The 20774-nt window shown below is 39.4% G+C and overlaps 1 protein-coding gene across 8 annotated transcripts in view; it reads right to left on the reverse strand.

Moving 5' to 3' along the window:
- Positions 1-281: 281 nt before the first annotated feature.
- LOC126237160 (long-chain-fatty-acid--CoA ligase 4) overlaps positions 282-20774 on the reverse strand; it is a 244608-nt gene continuing 224115 nt past the window's right edge. For all 8 annotated transcript variants that reach the window (XM_049947012.1, XM_049947006.1, XM_049947007.1 and 5 more), the window contains 8 exons: positions 19061-19312; positions 10459-10656; positions 10208-10344; positions 9984-10123; positions 6735-6907; positions 3603-3866; positions 2574-2846; positions 282-1434 (listed from right to left, as the gene is read on the reverse strand). In XM_049947012.1, coding sequence (XP_049802969.1) covers positions 1280-1434; positions 2574-2846; positions 3603-3866; positions 6735-6907; positions 9984-10123; positions 10208-10344; positions 10459-10656; positions 19061-19312 — 1592 coding nt within the window. In that variant the 3' untranslated portion in view covers positions 282-1279. The remainder of the gene's footprint in view (positions 1435-2573; positions 2847-3602; positions 3867-6734; positions 6908-9983; positions 10124-10207; positions 10345-10458; positions 10657-19060; positions 19313-20774) is intronic.

A 20774-nucleotide genomic window follows, 5' to 3' on the forward strand; every position in this document is an offset into this window, starting at 1 on the left:
GCACAGCTGTTGCATGTATTAATAAGTTTTATATGACCACATTTTCAGTTTACTTGTAGGAGCATCTGCTCCAAGTTAATGTGGAGACCACAATTTACTTACACTGTTTCTAATCAGAATCTTCTACAGTTAAAGCCTCATTTTACAGTCACACCATTCCTTACATCCCATTACATATCATCATTTGAAGGAATTCTGAGAACTTCAGATATTGGGAAAGCTTCAATTAAATTATACACTACAGGTTTCTCACCTTATCCATGATTTGAGGAAATTTATAATTTAACAGCAAAATTAGATTTATTGCACATACAAATATCTGTACACATGATTTATACATACTGAAAATCTTTACAGCTCCATTTGACCACTTTTAGCCCCACATGATTTATGTACAAAGTGCAACTCTTCCACATACAGTATTATGTAGGAATGCGTGTACAAGGTACACTGATGACTGATGAAATCTTACAATGTGGAAATATGAATGTTTACAAATGTTTAGCACCTTATCCAGTTTATCAATTTTACATATGAACAATGTATATATGACCTGTGATGGTACTGCTGCTGTACATGGTACTTTAATGCAGCAGAAATGTTTACAATAATAATTAAAGCTGAATTCAATTATTTGAATACAAACTGATCTCAGATCAAGATGTGAAGCAGAAATGCTTCTTTTCACTTCATCCATAACAATTCCTCACATCAGTACACTAACAAAATTAAACTTATCTGGGCATTATTTCACAACAGTGCAAAAAAGGCTTTGCGTGATGTATAATGTGATTCTAAATAATTTCATGTCATGTTCATAGTTTATAAGTCAACTGGTGCCTATTCACAGCACATGAAAAAACAACATCCATGCACTGCATGGAATTCTTAAAATTACTGTGCATAGCATTTATGAAATAAGATGATCTCTTGAGCCTATATAATATATTTATGTAAACCAGTACTTTGACATCACTTCGAAAGTTCTGCTTAGCTGCTCAGTTTTGAAAGTTTGCAAAAAATATAAATTACAAATGACTGCCCTAAACAGGAATTGCAATAAATACACTCACTAAACACAGCAGTAACAAAAATATACATAATGTGTCATTCTCACACAGTCAAATGTTCCTACAAATTCAAATAACTTATACTTTCTTGTACTTTAACTTCCACCCCAATTAGATGATTAGAACCACAGCCAATCTGAAGAGCCTTCCAGCTCATTTCCAGTCCATTGTATTTTAATTTCCAAATCCTTTCTGGATTACTCCAACAATCATGAAGCATACATTCTGTTTATTTCGTGCTGGTATCGTTCTTGAATATCTTTGCGTTTCAGTTTGAAAGCTGCTGTCACCAGTCCCATATCAGGCGACCAAACTTCCGTGCAGAGCTTTATAACGGCTGGCATCTCAAACTTTTCTAATTTACCTGTAACAAATACCCATTATTATTTCTGCACAAACACCCATTATTATTTCTGCACCAACTATTAACTCATTGTACATTGAAATATTTAACTTTGCAGTAACTGGTAACCTTAGGATTCACAGATTAATACTTTTACTTTTTAAGAAACTAAAGATATGAGTAACCTCCTGCAATTTTTGGATTAATAGAATTCCCAATCTGAGAAAGAACTGAAAAATGGTAAGTGTTAGGTGTTCAGATATGCACGTAGATTACTGACTTGGCAAAACTTAACCAATCACCCATTAGCCCCACTACAGGTGCTCCCCCTCTTTCCCATCCCAAAACAAAATCTTGCAAATCAATTGTAAAGTATCTTGTTACAAAATGGTATTCTGTTGTAAAATTTGTTTTTGAATTTTATTCTCAACATAAAATGTTAACACATAAGAAGGTTTTTAAGTAACAAAATTGGTATAACAACATAGTCAAGTCTGAACATGCAGAGAGCGAACTATGAACCAGATGAACAAGCACAGTGAAACTTGTTTTTTAGATTGCCTTCCACAGGTTTGATGTGTTGCCCAAAATTACACAAACACTTCAAACTTTTTGCATGAGTTTTGTTACAATGCTGCAAATGTTGTGATATGGATAAAATTTAACTATGATAGACTTAAAGGAAAGATGCTTTTTCACTTACCCTATTTCAAAATTTAGTCAAGCTATAATGCTGTGCTAGTTTGAGCAGCACTGGATCAAAGAATAAACTGATTTATCAACCCATGAGACAACTTTAACTCTTGTTGCGATTACATAATGTACCTAGTAATTTACATTTTTGTTATTAGCCCTCACAGTACTCGGGGTGTGTTTAAGACCCTTCTTACACACACCCTTTAATAAAGTATAGTGAGTAAAGATGAATGACTCACTAAATCTGTATTTTTAAAAACTCTAGTGGTTGTCAAAGTATCCTTTATGTGCACACATTACAGAAAATGTGTTGGTATTGTTGGTGTTTAATTCAAGTTAAAATGTTTTATCATTTCACTGGACTGACGTATTGAAAAGTTTTAAGCTACCGAAGTATAGGTTTTATCTTAAACTCATGTCACCACCACACACAACATGATAATTTTATGGTTTTGGAAACTTACATTTCTTTCCATGTTCAGCAATTTCTTGAAGAACAGCCTTCTCAACTGCTGGATTTACACAAAGATTTTCAAATGTGTCATTAATTCCAATCTTCTTGGCAAGTTCTTCTAGATGAGGCTGGCTAGGTACAACTAACGCAACAGCATACGTCTTTGTAGGATCCCCATACAGACAAATGTTTTCTATAACTGGGCAGGTTTTCAATTCAGATTCTACTTTCCCCAATGAGATATATTCTCCCATCTGCAGCTTCACTAAGTCCTTTTTGCGATCTGTGGATAGATTAATGTGTTACTTTTCAGTATGTGCAAATTGTACAAGTGTGATGTGTGTACTTTCACCACTGATTCTCAACTGCAATGGACATATGATTTTACAAGTACATCTGTCAGCTCTAATTCTATCAAGATACTTTATGGCAAGCTAGAGGTGTGCTACGTTTGACACTTTTACATTAAAATTACAGGTAACTGAATGCAATATATCAACTATGTATATAAACCACAAATGCACTGTAATATAATGAAAGTTGAACCACATATGAATTTTATCACAGGACTGTTTTAGTAATAGGGCAGTGAGGACAATGAACTTTTTCAACAGATGCAAAGAATTTTTTATATTTTATAGCCACTATTTAGTCTTTTTGTCAACATCTAAAGAAGATTTCTTCTACTCTTAAGAGTAAGAATTTGTAAACTACCACATACCATCTCTCATGTGCCTTCCACATTATTAAAAGGAAAGAACAACATAGACCACTGTTATATAATACTGCTGGTTTGGCATGCCAAAAATAAGTACCAGCAGTTATGTTTAACTGCTATCTAAAATTTTAACATGACAATTTTAAGTAATTTGGAAGTATGCTTGCAGAATAAAAGTCAGTGGTTCAGCATTTTAAATAAGATTTAGGAATTGTGGAATACAGTAACTCAATTAGTACCATCACAATGCAGTATTGTCTGTAAATACTGATTTCTTGGAGATTTAAAAGTCTCAAACAGGAAAATAGTGTCACAACTCACCAATGATTTTTATAACACCATCTTCATGGATTTCACCAATATCACCAGTCTTAAACCACCGTCTTCCATCTTCTTCAAAGAAGTCTTCTTTTGTCTTTTCTGGATTTTTGTAATAACCTGGTGATATGTTGTCACCACCTATAAGAATTTCTCCTCGGGGATAAGGTTTATCTCTCACCCTGTAATGTCCTTCTTCCCAGTCTGTAAGTCTCACATCACAAACAGTTGTTGGTCCACCTACACGGCCAGTAGTTTCATCATGAACTGCAAAGAGAACAAATAACTTCATGCTTATATATTAATACTGAAGACTAACAGCTGTGATTACAGAAACCTTACTTCACTGTTAAGTAATCCACATACCAATTTGCATACCAAACATATTTACTTGATTGAAGGCTGGAATGGTATTCAGTATATGGTTTTAATGAAGAGAAATCTTAAGCAGCAACCATTTTACATCAAGGCTGCAAGATAGGACTAACAATTTAGATGATCTGTATGTATCAGGCTGATAAATTTTGCAGTTCGGATTCTGTGGATGCCTATAGAGAACTGGCATCACAAAGACATTTTATAAAATGTAAAGTGATTAAAACTACTAGCATCTGGTATACAACTTGGCAAATGAGCCTTAAATAAAATGCTATCTACATCTATATTCATATTCTGCAAATCATTGAAGTTCATGGCAGAGTACAGTACATGCAAATAGAAAAGGGTAGAGATCTTAATAGGTGGTAAACAGTATGATCACAAATTAGCCTCACACATCAAGTATCTGTGTGTCCATCCAAAGCGACTATTAATCAAATTGCGTGCATATGGAGTATCGTCCCAGTTGTGCAACTGGATTCATGATTTCCTCTCACAGGTCACAGTACATAGTGATAGCCGGTAAAGCATCGAGAAGAACAAGTGATACCCGGCATTCCGCAAGGTAGTGTCATAGGTCCTCTGCTATTCCTGATTTATATAAATCATCTAGGTGATAATCTGAGCAGTTCCCTCAGATTTTTGCAAATGACACTAATTTACCATTTAGTAAAATCAGACGACCAATTCCAATCACAAAATGATCTAGAGAGAATTTACGTATGGTGCGAAAAATGGCAATTGGCACTAAACGAAGAAAAGTGCGAGGTCATCCACAGGGGTACTAAAAGAAATCTGATAAATCTCACCAATCTAAGGGCTGTCAATTCAACTAAATACTTAGGAATTAGAATTACAAGCAACTTAAATTGCGAAGACCACATAGATAATATTGTGGGGAAGGCAAATGCATTGTTGGCAGAACACTTAGAAGAAGCGACGCACACACTAAAGAGACAGCCTACATTACACTTGTCCATCCTCTGCTGGAATATTACTGCGGGGTGTGGGACCCTTACCAGATAAGATTGACAGAGGACATGGAAAAGTACGTAGGGCAGCTCGTTTCGTGTTATCACACAATAGGGGTGAGAGTTTCACTGATATGATATGTGAGCTGGGGTGGCAGTCACTGAAACAAAGGCGGTTTTCTTTGTGCTGAGTTCAATCACCAACTTTCTCTTCCGAATGCGTAAATAGGGAGAAATGATTATAATGAACTAAGAGAAATTAGAGCTCGAACGGAAAGATTTAGGTCTTCCTTTTTCCCACGCACCATTCAAGAGTGGAATGGTAAAGAAGCAGTATAAAAATGGTTTGATGAACCCTCCGACAGCCACTTAAGTGTGAATTGTAGAGTAACCATGTAGATGTAGAAAGTGCTTGGAGGTAGAATGACCATAAATTTAGCTGTGGAGAACACAAGAGTCAGATTTATTACATTATTACCCGTGAAGGAAATAACTAGAATTTTTTTCTATTTTTGTTACTCAAGCCACTGCCCAATTTGAGTAACAGAAAAGTTTGCATCTTCTTTCAAAGAAACCACAGGGTTAATTGTGAACTCTCAAACGTGGTCAAATTGCAGTGGAAATCTTTACAATCTAAGAGTTTTGCACCGTGAAAAATCTCCCACAAATGTTCACCCCATGTTCTAAAGTGAGTCCAAGAATCACTTCCCAATGCTTGTCTCTCATCAAGGCAATGGTAAAAATACACACACTTGAGCTAGTACAGAAGGAGGGTTCTGTCATTTCTTTCTCTGCAAAACAGTGGATAGTGATATACAAACTTAGAGGTAGAAATGGTGAAAGGGGGAGAGAAAAAAATGGCATTTTTAAACCAAGATATTCCATTTTGGAACATTTTTGATAATGTAAAGGGTTGGCACAAAGTTTTAAACTGAAAAATTTCAAAAATGACCCTTTAGTGTGGAAATATAACCAACCAAGCTTAGAGCACCTAAGCATAGAGCAGAAACTAACTTTAACAATATGGTAATAAGAGAAATTGGGGGAGCAGCTGGAATGATTAAAACCCATTTCTTTTGTAAATTCATCTTTAGTATCTCATGTAAATCTAGTTGCTGAATTGATTGATGAGGGTTAGCAGAGTCAACATATGTCTTCATGAACTGCAGTTTGATCAAGATTTGTATGTCAAGAGCACAAGCCATAAGATAGAAATATATTTCTGAATACAATTTGAGATCTGAAACATTAAAGGTAGCTTATATGACTGCATGTCATTACAGCAACACGTCAATGTTATATCTTCTCCTGGGCCTATCACTGCTCAACAGTTTTTCATTTGTATTCCAGCCAGGGTGTTCCATACCTCATTGGAGTTTGAATAGTAACATTATGTTGAGGGACCTATTTTCCTCTTTCAATGTGTCAACATTTAAGAAAATCACTCACTTTTTATAAGACGTAAGATTAGACAATTCAAGCATCAATTGGCCATCTGTCACATAGAATTCATCTGGCAATTTATTTTTCCCTTCCACTTTAAGAGTATGATCACCACCAGTTCACACATACATCTTAATATGGCCCACTCATTTTTTGTATGGAAATACTTACAACCCCCTTTGGGTTGATGACTTTATATGGGAGCTTCTGGCACATGAAATGTTAAGAGCATGCAGACATTTCCAGTACAGCAACTAAGTACATTGACTGAAAATTCACACTTTTGAATGCCACAGCAAACATTAACAGGCTAAAGGTAACTTCAGATAGTTTTACAACTTACCATCCATAACTGTGGCAGCTGAGCAGGTTTCTGTAAGTCCATAACCTTGAATGACTTTCACACACAGGCAAACTTTTATGAGTTCATGAGTGTCAGGAGAGAGGGGGGCACCACCACTCATTATCATACGAACTCTACCTCCAAGTAGTTCCCTTGGTTTCCTGAACACCAACCTGAGAAATAAAGTTTTATGAAACTCTCCTGACATAGCCTACAAACGAAAGTTTATTTGTAAAATCAACAGCCAACTTTTTTGTAGCATGGCAGCCCTCATGAATTTAAGGCTCTGCCAAGCTGACTCTTTAATAAATTTTCTACAAAATTATTACTCATTTTAGTGGACCATTTTAGAATTTCAGATACATTCAAATATATTAAAGTGAGCTCCAACTTATGTGGCAGCAAAATTTTTTTCCAGATATTTATCAACATCTATTTCATAACCTTTCCCTGATTATCAGAACTAGTATGAGACTATTCACAGCTAACTGAATACTTGGCGAACAGTCTATGGAAATTTATTAATAATGTAACAATTTCACACAGAGTCATCTAACAGTGGTCAATTTGGTAAGGTCTATACTACTTTGACTCAAATTTCTGCAGAATCACTGATTAGTCAAGACCCAAAATTTCATAAAAATTTCTCTTTTCTGTAAATTTGCCACACAAGGTTTACAACCTATGAATTTTGAGCCTTTTGTAATTTTATCTTCCTCAAAAGGATAATTCAAAAACCCGAGCATGTCAACAACTTAATGCGACTGTACAATTCTCAGATCTATTATAATTACCTTTGCAATCCTGTAAATACTTTTCCTGTGGTGAGAACTACATGGGTAAATGGTCACTTTTTAACACAGCAATGAGCAATAGTGGGCAACTATGTATCCTTTTAAATGCATTTCTCACCAAGAAGTCTTCAGATACCAGTAATCCTTTTCAGAGCGATATTATAGTACTACCAAAGCTTCTTTTCAAAGCAAAACTGAAGCTTTACAATTTAACAACAGTTGTTTATATTGTTAAATTTTGCGTTTGCATTGATGGATACATTTTATTTTTTCATTTAACCAATTCATGTTTATAATAATGTTAGTTAGCATTAACTTGATGGTGAAATTCATACAAGGAAGGCCAATTACAAATGTTACAGGTGGATTATTTATTGGTAGTTTCTTCCAGATATGTTTTTGCTACTAACAGATTTTGTTTTGTCATTTCACCTATTTACATAATTTTGGTGCAGGGTTTTCAAGCATAAGGAGGGAGAGCTATTTGCCCAACAAACTGCACAAAAATCTTAATGGTGGTAAAGAACACATTTCAGATAATTAACAGCTTTTAGAGCAATGTAACTTGGCAGAAAGAGTGACTGGACAAATCACAAACTAAGTAGTAACATTACCAAAGACCCAGAAGTGAAAGGAAAAGACAAAGTCCTGATAACTCATTTTTCAAAAAAGGAAATGCTCAAAGCAAAGACAACTTTCACACCAACAGTTGATGCTGGTACTACCAACATTGTGTTTCAGACAGATGACAGGCTCTGAGGTCCACAACTGTTTTGTGTACCCACAATATTTCAAGGCAACTATGTGGTATCAGGTGGTGACAGCTGTTATTGCTGGAAAGTAACAACTGTCAGTGTCCACACAGCTTAGTCTTATGGAGACCCCATTTGAAAGTTGAGTATGTGCAACAGAGTTGCTTGCAGACAGCTGAGTCTCTGAATATATTACCAAGAGCAAAACTGGCCTTTTGTACAGGCACCAGATTACCTGTGCTGCTGCTGCCACTGAGTATCACTAGCTAGGAGCCAAACAAAAATTCTTAGATGGCTCTCAACATGTTGCTGTTTAATTTTCATCCTATTCTTTTTTTTTTCCTCTATATCCAATGGTGGGCATGGTTCCAGGCTGGACATAACCAACCCTGAGTGCCTTTTTAAGGTTATTCACTGAGCAACCATGCCTTATCACACCCCCAGAAAGACAAGACTGCAAATTTAATCCTTGTTTAGTCACCTGCTGCAAATTTATCTGGTTGAATCAGATGTAGATAATGTTCATCAAAATGGTCTTTGACAGACACAACAGGCCAATATACAGCATTCCACACAATGAATCCCTTGTACCATATTTCTTGAGACCAAGATCATCTGACAGGTTATAACAAATTCATTAGCAAAATGGAGGAATTTTGGATCTTGTGAAACATTTGTGTATATGGTTGAGGACTACACTTTCAGACTGGAACCTATCATGAAATTAAGTGAAATTGTTTTAACATATTGTTGAGGTCATTGCAAATCCAGCAAGCTCCGTTTGGGAAAGTAGTCGCTTCTTTCAAAGTAATCTTCCCAGCATTTGTTTTTAGGAATTTATGAGAATCATCAACAACCTAAATCAACTGCAAGACAGAGCTTTGGCTGTCATCTTGATTTGAGTTTTAGTGTCTTACCATAGCATCATATCACTGCTTTTACTCCCAAAATATGTTATCTCTGTAACAATCCCAGTGTTTCCCAGTTTTTTGTTTTATGTCCAAAATGTGCAAGATTGATTTGTTTCCAGTTGAGGCATTTATGTATTAATGTAAAATTTACTTCACATTTGAGACCAAGATCTCTACAAGCTCTGAATTGGCAGGCATTATTAGTATGCCCTCTATTACTTTTAACTGTTTCCAGCATGATCACAGCATAGCCCCAGCTGCACATTCTGAAAGACCAGCACTAACTGCTATTATCTCTTGATATAACTGGTTCTTTAATATATTTAGTAAATGTGTGATAACAATCATGTTAAGCAGTATGCCCTTTTCGACATTTTAACAAATTTACCTAGCCAGTTTTAATGGCCCACACAGGCTAACAAAGAATTCAACTGAAGCATTAGCTTTCTCCACTTGCACAAATAATTGCCAGAGGTGACAGTAAAAATAGGTGACAAAATATTCTAGGAGTGACTGAAAATTAAACTCTAAACCTTTCAAGTTTTGGTCCAGTACTTAGCTGTACTTAACATTGTCATCAAAAAAGACAAAACTGGAAACTTTACCAGTTTTCAGATGAACCATGTATATACCTTTTCCCAAAAACACTTTTACATACAGTGTCACTGTTAAATATCTAATATGTACTAGCACTTTGTTACTAAATTTTTTTTACAGCATTATTATTCAAGTGGTTTACAGACTCTCTAAAACTGTTAAAACTACCTATTTACTCCAGACATAATGTAGTACCTGTTAATCAAAGGTGTGTCAAAACCTCTTCTCATCCAGGTTTTCCTGTAGTTGAAAGCAAATGTAAATAGAGCTCTTTGGAATGCACCACTTTTTGTAACTTTGTCACCTATTCCTTTGGAAATACGATCCAGAATGAGCTGAAATCAATTCAAAAGTTTTATTTAACATTGGGTTCCTAGTATATTTAGTGTGTACTGCAAGTAGAAGACTAGTATACTTACAGGTACACTAGATAAACATGTTGGCCGTAGGACAGAAGCATCTCCTTTTGTTCCTCTTTTGATTTTACTTGATGTGTCAATCATTGTTAATGGTGTCGAGTATCCAATAGGTACCCCACACAGCAAGCACACCGACTCTGGGAAAAAATAAAATAATAATAATAATAATAATAATAATAATAATAATAATAATAATAATAATATACATGACAATTTAATAACTAAAATAGATTTGGCGTAAATTTGCTTACCAACAAGAAGTTCAAAGACGTGAGCAAGGGGAAGGTAACCTAAAAACACATCAGCATCTGTAATTTTAACAGCGTCCGAATATGCCTTCAGTGTGCTCATCATATTTCTGTGTGTCAGTAAGACACCCTTGGGTACACCAGTTGAGCCACTTGTGTACATGATTATTGCAATGTCATCAGGCGTTGGTGATACTCCACCTGTTGGAAATTAAGTGTTAACAAGATTACTGGATGTACTGATTATTTGAAATCTAGACACAGTAAGTCTTAAGTTTATAACCATGATCACAATCTTAGATGAAATCTAGAACTGATAATTTCAAGCATAAATTCTTCCTAATCAAAAATGTACGAAGCTTTATTTTTAAGTGCACTTTTACCACTACATTTGTCTGATAGTGATGAACCATTGTGACACTACATAATATGGGAAGAACCCCGCAGATTTAAGGGTTGTGTTTACATCAACAGTATCTACATTAAACAATCAGAATTTTTACAAAAACCAATGCATTTCTTCATCTTTATATCTACTCTGCAAGCCACTTAATAGTGAATGACTGACTTCCAAGATTGTCCTATTTCATTCACATATTGAGCAATAAAAATGTGACTCCTACATATGCCCTAATCTTATTTCATCCTCATGATCCCCAAGTGATATCTAGGGCAGTAGCAGCAGAATTATTGCACCTATTTCTTTAAATACTGGTCACTGAAGTTCATAGACTTATTTCACAAGAACAAGGTCACCTTTCTTCCTACCACCACCAAATACTCACCAAACATCTTTTGTAAGGACTGCACCAATCTGTTGTGCAGACGTGTCTGAATTCTTTGCTGTCATGACAGCAAAGGGGATCGCAATCCCACAGCTGTATTGTTGAATTAAGTGTACAAGCTATTTCTTTTAAATGCTATGTCTTTTAAACGCACTGTAGTTTCCCCTGACTCCTTCCAACAAATTAAAGTCTTACATTCACATTCTTCTCTAAGATTGTAAAACCACTTGTTAGAATTACCCCTAAAATTTGAATGACTTGACATGCTTCAGAAAACACTCTCTCTCTCTCTCTCTCTCTCTCTCTCTCTCTCTCTCTCTCTCTCTTCCCCCCCCCCCCCCCCCCCTCAATAATTACATTAAATGGAAATTTTGTCAAAGTCTTGTGCCTTTGTCATTGTGTAACAACCCTTTTCTGAAATAGCATCAGCTAACAATTTGACAATTGCATTGCTGAAATCCAGTTGTACAGCACAATTCCAAATTTTTTGAATACAGAGAAGCATTCAAAGTCTAGACAAAGCACTATTATAGTGTTTCAGAGGAACACACTAAATCTATTTTCTGCACTAAAATCTATTTCAAATTGCAGACTCATTTTACATATCTAAATTTTCCAAATGTCATTACAAAGGACAAACTTTGATGACGTGTTGAATTTTTTGCCAAGTAGTTCAGTGTCTGGAACCACAGTCCAAAGAGGAATGTGTGTGAAATGAACTATTGACATTCATTTCACACCGACTTAGAGATGCATTTGGAGAATAAAAACTAAACCAAAAAATATGCGCCACCTTAGGCTACAATTACATTGCAGTTTTAAGTCAATCCAAGTCTTCAAGATTTTAATGGTGACATATGTTACAGTGATGTCACAGAAGTCATGGGATAGTATTGTGCACATATACAGACAGTAGTATCACATACGCAAAGTATGGAAGGACACTGTACTGGCAGAGCTGTCATTTGTGCTCAGGTGATTCGTATGAAAATGTTGAAAGACAGCTAAAAACAGGGACTTTGAGAATGATCCATAGAATATGCCATAGAGAAACGGAGGTCCTGAACTAAAGACTACATGTCCTTTGCCATATTGCTAAGACAGATAAACAGTAAAATGTCATCAACAGCTTGTGTGTCATTCACTAAATCGGCCAGTAACTCCGACTGCAAATATAAATGAGAACTTAAGTGGTTAAAAAAGGGCATTCCCTCAGGAAATGGTGAACTGTCAGAGGTTGAGGGGAGTGAGCACACACTGGTGGGGGACCACCACTTAAATGGCAATGGCTAAAGAGGTGGTGCCCAATATGCAACATAACCCACTCACTGCAAGGAATGCATTTCAGCCGAGACAAGACTAGGTCATCCAAGCTTTTTTCCCCGAAGCTTGTTTCCATGAAGGGAGGACGAGTGGTGATGCCAAAGTGACCCTACCTGCTGACAAACAGCAACACACACACACACACACACACACACACACACACACACACACACTGGAGGGAATGGAGGAACAGGCAGGCCGAGATACAAGGATTGACGCTGCAGCAGCAACAGCGACCGAACTGCAAGGTCATTGGTCCCTTGTTCCCGGTAAAATAATTACACAAGGGAAAGAAAAACAGGGCATACAGTACATTAACAGGAGAATGGAAGAACCAGAATAACGACAGGACGACAACCAACACTACTATGGACAAAACACAAAAAGAAAACCAGAGAGAAGCAAGAAACAGGTAGAAGGGATAAAAACGAGCATATGACATTGGCTGGCCGACCATAATAATAAGGAAAAACCAGCCTTTTTGAGACACATTAAAACATCCAGCCTAAATGCATTAGAGTGAACATTACATAGAATGATAAAACCCACAGTCATGTATAAAACAAAACTAAATTAGCCAATGAGGCATTGTCAGTCAAAATTAATGGCAACAAGTCCGGCACTGAAGAGTCTGTCACATGGCAACCAAGGAAGGACAGCTCACCAAGATATGGGCCAATGTCAGCCGGGCGCTGCACCAACACTGAGGTGGATCAGCGCGGCTCAGGAGGTAGCCATGTCACCCAATGTGGAGCCAACATAACCACAGTGTCCCTGTGAGAGGCCCACATGGAGGTCTTCCACACATTCGTAGTCTCCTTAATGGCACGCAGTTTGTGTGTATTGAGGTTATGCCATTCCATCTCCCAAAGCCACAAAACCTTGAGTAGTAGTACTGAATGAAAGCCTGTTGCAGAGAAGCAGATCTCCATAAGCCTGTTTGTCCAGTCTGTCAGCAAGTTCGTTGCCTGGGATTCCACTGTGACCTGTGATCTATACAACCACCACTCCCCAACTACCATTCCACGGCATAGATTGACTCCTGGATGGTCGCTAACAAAGGATGAGGGTAGCACTGGTCAATAGCTTGTAAGCTGCTCAAGGAGTCAGTACACAGACTAAATGATTCCCCAGGGCATGAACAGATGTGCTCAAAAGCACGAGAGATAGCCACCAGCTCGGCAGTGAAAACACTGCAGCCATTGGGCAAGGAATTCTGCTCACTATGTCAACCATGGACATATGCGAAGCCAACGGGATCATCAGCCATCGAGCATACTAAACCACCTCATGGCCACAATACATGTCAAGAATCGAGAGGAAGTGGCAGCGGAGATCTGTGGGGTTAACAGAGCTTTTAGGGCCATATGAAATGTCCAGGCAAAGCCATGGAATTTATGTACACCATGGAGGTGTACGTGAATGGACCTCAAGTATAGAGGGCAAAGGCAAGGACTCTGGTTCAAAAAGAATGGATCAGATACGAACTGCAATTGGAAGCCCTGACGTGGGCCACCGATGCGGGAGATGAACCGCGTGGGTGGGAAAACGAGATGATTCAGATGTGCAGGAGAACTACGAACATGTGCAATGTAACTGACCAGCAATTTTGCACGCCTCATCTGCAATGGAGGGACTCCAGCCTCCACCAGGACACTGGTAACCAGACTCATCCTAAAAGCTTCTGTCACTAGGCAAATGCCACAGTGGTGCACTGGGTCAAGTACACGCAATGCTGAGGGCGCCGCCAAACCCTAAATCAGACTCCCATAGTCAAGGCGGGATTGAACAAGGGCTTTGTAGAGCGGCAGCAGAATAGAGCAATCTGCACCCCAGTTGGTGTTCCTCTGCCAGCACAGGGCATTGAGGTGCTTCCATTCCACTTAAGGTGAGGAAGGTGAAGAAGCCAAGTCAATTGAGTGTCAAAAACCAGTCCTATGATTTGATATGTCTCCACTACAATGAATGGATCGTCATTAAGGTAAATTTCTGGTTCCGGATGAACGGTACAACGCCAACATAAATGCATAACACATGACTTTGCGGCCAAAAACTGGAAACTGTGGGATAGTGCCCATGACTGCCTTGTGGAGATGGCTCCCTGTAGGCGCCGCTCAGCAACACCAGTACTGGGGCAGCAGTACGAAATGCAGTAGTCATCTGCATACAGAGAAGGTGAGAGACAAACCTACAGCTGCTGCTATTCCATTAATGGCCACTAAAAATAGTCACACACTCAATACAGAGCCCCTTGGGACCCCATTCTCCTGGATATGGAAGGGGGGGGGGGGGGAAGAGAGAACTATGGGAGGCACCAACTTTGACACTGACAGTGCGAAGCGACAGGAAATTTTGGATAATCTGGAGCGGGCTTTGGAGACCCCACTTTTATAATGCAGCAAGGATATGATGACTCCACGTCGTGACATACACTTTTCGTAAATTAAGAAGATAGCAATCAGGTGTTGGCATCTGGAAAAGGCTGTTCAGATGGCAGACTCAAGGGACACAAGATTATTAGTCATAGAGCGGCCCTGACTGAAGCCGCCCTGACATGGAAGCAATAGGCCACGTGACTCCAGGACCCAACCCAACCGACAAACCGTACATTCTAGTCTCCGGAAAATGTGCAAGGGCACTGAGGAGCTCCCACTCTGTAAATGGGGTGTTAGTGTTACAGGATTCACTGTGGTGTGTGGTGAATCAGAGGACTTTCCCTTCCAGCTGCCATTTGAGAGTGCGAAAGGCTGGGGGCAGGGGTTTTAATTCTTTGATGCAGAGGCTCGAGCATGGTGCTCAGCAAAGTGCTCTGCAATCACGATTGCATTGGTAGTTAACACGCTAACTATGTTAAGACCAGGAACACCTGTCTGGGTCTGGTACTCGAAAACACATTTGATCCTTTCCCAGACTTGGGAAGGTGACATGGCATCCAGTGGTCGAGACGTACCTATCTCAACAAACACTCTTGCTTCTATCATTTGGTAAGTTGACGAACGCAAGCACGGAGCCATTTAAAGGCTATGAGATGCTCCAGGGAAGGGAGTCACTTATGCCACTGTGTAGCTGGCTGACACTCCTTAATTGATTCATCTAACTTCCAGTGACCACCAACGGACTGCCTACTGCCTACTGCCGGGGCACCATAAGAGTGAGCAATCATGTTTTGTGCCGCAAAAACAATTGTAGTCACCTGCTCAACCATCGCATCTATGTTACCGTGTGGTGGAGATTCAACGGTGACAGAGGTGAAAGTTTCCCAGTCCACTTTGTTTAAAGCCCATCTGGGCAGGTGTCCATCGGCCTATCACACAGGTCGTCATGCACTCTTCAGTGGAGAGATGGGAGAATTCCTGGGCTGCAAATTTATAAATCAATGGCCAAGTAACTACCATGAGCCACACTGAAATGTGTGGCAGCCCCAGTATTTAAGAGGCAGGGGTCGACGTGAGGCAGTGAAGTTCCGACATATCTGCCTCGGCCGGTAAGCATGGTGTCACTCCACAAAGGGTTATGGGTGTTAAAATCTCCCAAAGTAGGAAAGGTTTAGGGAGCTGATCAATCAGTGCAGCTAATACATTCAGGGGTACTGCACCATCTGGAGGAAGATATACACTATAGACTTATTTCCTGTGTCGTCATTCTGACAGCTTCAAGAGGGGTTTGAAGGGACAGTTTCACTACAGAGTGAGTTTAGGACAAACGCAAACTCCATCTGACACTGTTAAAGTCGCTACAGTTCCTGTGATAGCCACGGAGGGCAGGTGTCCACATTGCCGGTAACCAGGATTCCTGAAAGGCAATGCAAAAAGCAGGTGTAAAGCTTAACAGGTTCTGTAGCTCAGCCAGGCAGTGGAAAAAACTGCCTCAATTCCACTGGAGGATGAGGATCTTGAGACTTTGAAGGCATGAAACAATGAGGCAGTCTACACCCCAGGGTCACCTGCTGCCACCAATTTATTTCCTGAGTAGTCTATATCCATTGTGTCTGAGGGTCTGGCGACATCTAGGTCAGCAGATGCCATAATCTCCACCTCAGACTCAGAGCAGTGGTGTGGGTGCCACCGCTATTTCCTTGGTCTTGGAGATTTTCTGTTTGGATTTCTCTCACTGCTCCTAGGGTTTCCCTGGCTGCGAGGACTTCAATGATTCAGTCTCTGGGACTGAGGATGAGCTTGAAGCCCTACTACCAGCTGCTTTTGGGCTCTTCAGACACTGGCAGGTGTCATCTTTCCCACTAGCAGAGACCTGGAATGGGAGTGACTCAAGGGACCCTTCCTAGCAAGAGGAGCTGAAGTAGTCTTATGCTTCTCCAGCGCAGAAGTGGGGACTGCTATCCCTGATTGTTGGGGGGGGGGGGGGGGGGTGCTCCCGAAGTAGGTGGTGCAGGAGCAACAGGTAGGGAAGTGCCCCCACCATCAAGGTTGCAGGTGTAGTCTTCCAGCTCTCAGAGGTGACTGATTGGCGGAGCTAATGGGGATAGAACTGTTGTAGCAGCGGCGTAACACTATGTCATACAGACAGGATGCAGCAGTTCAAATTTCCTCTTAGCCTCAGTGTAGGTCAGTCAGTCCAGGGTCTTTCACTCCATGGTTTACCTTTCTTTCTGAAGAATCCTGCAATCAGGTGAGCAAGGCGAATGGTGCTCTCTGCAGTTGACACAGATGGGAGGTGGGGCACATGGAGTATTGGGATGTGCTGGGCGTTCACCATTTCGGCATGTGACGCTGGAAGTACAGCGGGAAGACATATGGCCAAACTTCCGGCATTTAAAGCCGACTTTAGGGGAGGGATATAGTGCTTTACATTTCAGCGGTAGACCATCACCTTGACTTTCTCGGGTAATGTATCACCCTCTAAGGCCAAGATGAAGGCACCAGTGACAACCTGATTATCCCTCTGACCCCGGTGCACACGAAATGCACACCTCGCCACTCTTAACTGGTACACAGCTCGTCATCAGGGTCCCTGTGAAATATGATACCCTGGTCCATATTTAAGCTGTTATGGGGCGTGATTGTTTCTAGAAACACATCCCAGCTTGTCACAAGCAAGTAATGCCCCTGACTGGACAGAGGATGTTTTGATCCAGACTGACCCAGATCTCATTTTGGACAAGTCCTCCATCTCCCAAAGACAGGTGAGGTATGAGTGGCGGTCTTTCAACAACTTCTTTGCCTCTACTCTTCCACCTCGACTGACATCTCTGTCTTTAGATGTGCGTGCGTGCGCGTGCGTGCGTGCGCGTGTGTATACCTGTCCTTTTTTTCCCCCCTAAGGTAAGTCTTTCCGCTCCCGGGATTGGAATGACTCCTTATCCTCTCCCTTAAAACCCACATCCTTTCGTCTTTCCCTCTCCTTCCCCTCTTTCCTGATGAGGCAACAGTTTGTTGCGAAAGCTTGAATTTTGTGTGTATATTTGTGTTTGTGTGTCTATCGACCTGCCAGCGCTTTTGTTTGGTAAGTCTCATCATCTTTCTTTTTAGATATATTTTTCCACGTGGAATGTTTCCCTATATATATATATATATATATATATATATATATATATATATATATATATATATATATATATATATATATAGAGAGAGAGAGAGAGAGAGAGAGAGAGAGAGAGAGAGAGAGAGAGAGAGAGAGAGAGGGAAACATTCCACGTGGGAAAAATATATCTAAAAACAAAGATGATTTGACTTACCAAACTAAAGCGCTGGAATGTCGACAGACACACAAACAAACACAAACATACACACAAAATTCAAGCTTTCGCAACAAACTGTTGCCTCCTCAGGAAAGAGGGAAGGAGAGGGAAAGACGAAAGGATGTGGGTTTTAAGGGAGAGGGTCTTTAAGTATGTCTGATTGTGTCTGTATATGTGTGGATGGATGTGTGCGTGTGCGCGTGCGCACGCATACCCGTCCTTTTTTCCTTTTTCCCCCTAAGGTAAGTCTTTCCGCTCCCGGGATTGGAATGACTCCTACCCTCTCCCTTAAAACCCACATCCTTTCGTCTTTCCCTCTCCTTCCCTCTTTCCTGAGGAGGCAACAGTTTGTTGCGAAAGCTTGAATTTTGTGTGTATGTTTGTGTGTCTATCGACGTGCCAGTGCTTATATATAAAGGTTTTCTGGAGTTTCACGCAAAATTTTATGCAGATGCGTTGCTCCTCTGACTGCCATCTAAATTCGCAAACTGTCCAACAATGTTGTACTCAACACAGCACTGAACAGTAACTAACAGACATACAACAATGGAACTTCCAGCAGTTACACTTTAAATACAGGCATGTTCAAGGATGCCAACCACATTTCACTCTAATGCACCATTGGCACAAAATTATGAATGTTCCAGAATTTTTTTGAACAGACCTCATAAAAGGTCCATTTGACAACCACAAAATTTGTGTTTTAGGAACTCCCATTACCACATGTTTACTTTATACTATTATGCAATATTATTAAGTATCTTGCACAGTATAAATAGCCACTAAAGGAAAAACATACCTGCATTTGACTCTTTTCCTTGTCTCAAGACTTCTGAGAAAGGAACTATTTGAACTCCATCTTTGTAACCTGTGATGTCCGTTTTCTTCAAACTATCTTCCATGTAAATCAGTAGTTTCACTCTTGGGCACATGGGCAGAACTTTTTTGAATTTTGGCAACAGTTCATGTGATGTTATGACAGTTTGTACTTCCGTTTCATTAATGCCATGCGCAATTGCATCTTCTCCTAGTGTTGCATATATGGTGACAACTGGAAAATTGCAGGAGTAAAGAGAACAGGAATTTTCCAAGCAATAACAAAGCTGAAAAATAATTATTAACAGAACAAAACTAAGAAATCTAATATGTACTTTCATTCAAGTAAAACTGACTGAAGGCAGATGTTTCCCTTTCAAATTTTAAAAATTTATAATTACTTTATGAACATAATTTAAACTGAGTTTAACTAGGAATAATTTGTTTTTTCCACTGTGTATTGCATATGAGCTTTACTACTGGTTCTCAAATTTAGATGCAAATTTCTAGAAGAAAAAACCAAAAACACCCTTACAATTTGACTTTCAATTACTTAGCAGCAGTTTCATTGGCTCCAGAAGTAGTATCACTACCTTCACCTTCCTTTGCAAGATGTATGCAATGTGAATTTTTAAGCATTGCACAAAAGTAAGAATTTACTTTCTGCATTTGTGAGGTCTAGTAGTAAAGCAAATGCTGGAAACTAAGTTCACAAGGTGAAACAGTGCCTTTTCTCTTACTTCACCTCAGTGACCTGAAGGTTCACCATGCATGACCTGATTCATATTTTATGTTAGGTCCAAAGTCCCCAGTAAGATTACTGTAGTATGTCACAGACACTGAACTGCCCAAGTGGCAGCCAATTTAAAGACATCCAAAGTTGTTGCACCACACAGCATTACAATAGTTTTGCATTTTAGGCTGTGCTGAGTAGTAGTACATGTGATTAATGTCTTCCAAGGGCAGGAACACTAAGAATTTCTAAAATGCATATTTTCATTACTTTTCTGGAAGTAGAAAACCGTATCATTTGGCAATTTGAGAATGATGTCAGCTAGGTCTTCTGGAAAGCCTATGCACGGTATCAACCCTTTTGTTATTTTTAATAATTCAGATATTTTTTGGTGAACCTTAAAGATAATAGCAAAGACTGGCAAGTTCATGTGCAGTAACTTTTGTAAATATCACAGTGCATATGTACTGAAATGGAAGCTGTTTTCCCCTCAGAAGTTCTGTCTCTAACTTTAAAGTTTGGTATTAGTAGAAGAGGTGAATCCACAAATTTAATCTGAAATTCCATTTTCAGTTATAAGATTCTCAAGATGAAGTACACTTCACACAATTTACATCCAAAACTGAGCAATTGGTGCTCACCAACTGCCTTGTCACACTCGGCTGATAGTTGCCATTGGATGCAGATATGGAGGGGTATGTGGTAAGGTCACCACTCTCCCAACCATTGTCAGTTTGTTATCAGAGTCATTAGTTCCCAATTAAGAAGCTGCAATTATCCTCATAAGGGCTGAGTGCACCTGCCAACACTCAGCAGACCCAGTCTGTCACCCAAGTGGTAGCCCAGCTGACAGCTCTTCAGTGATCTGACAGGAACCAGCACAGCCATTGGCTTAATTATATATATGCATCCAGGTATTTGACAAAGGCAACACTGTCAGGAGTGTGCATATGCAGTTCTCTTT

Source organism: Schistocerca nitens, chromosome 2 (assembly GCF_023898315.1).
Source record: "Schistocerca nitens isolate TAMUIC-IGC-003100 chromosome 2, iqSchNite1.1, whole genome shotgun sequence".
Lineage (NCBI taxonomy): Eukaryota > Metazoa > Arthropoda > Insecta > Orthoptera > Acrididae > Schistocerca > Schistocerca nitens.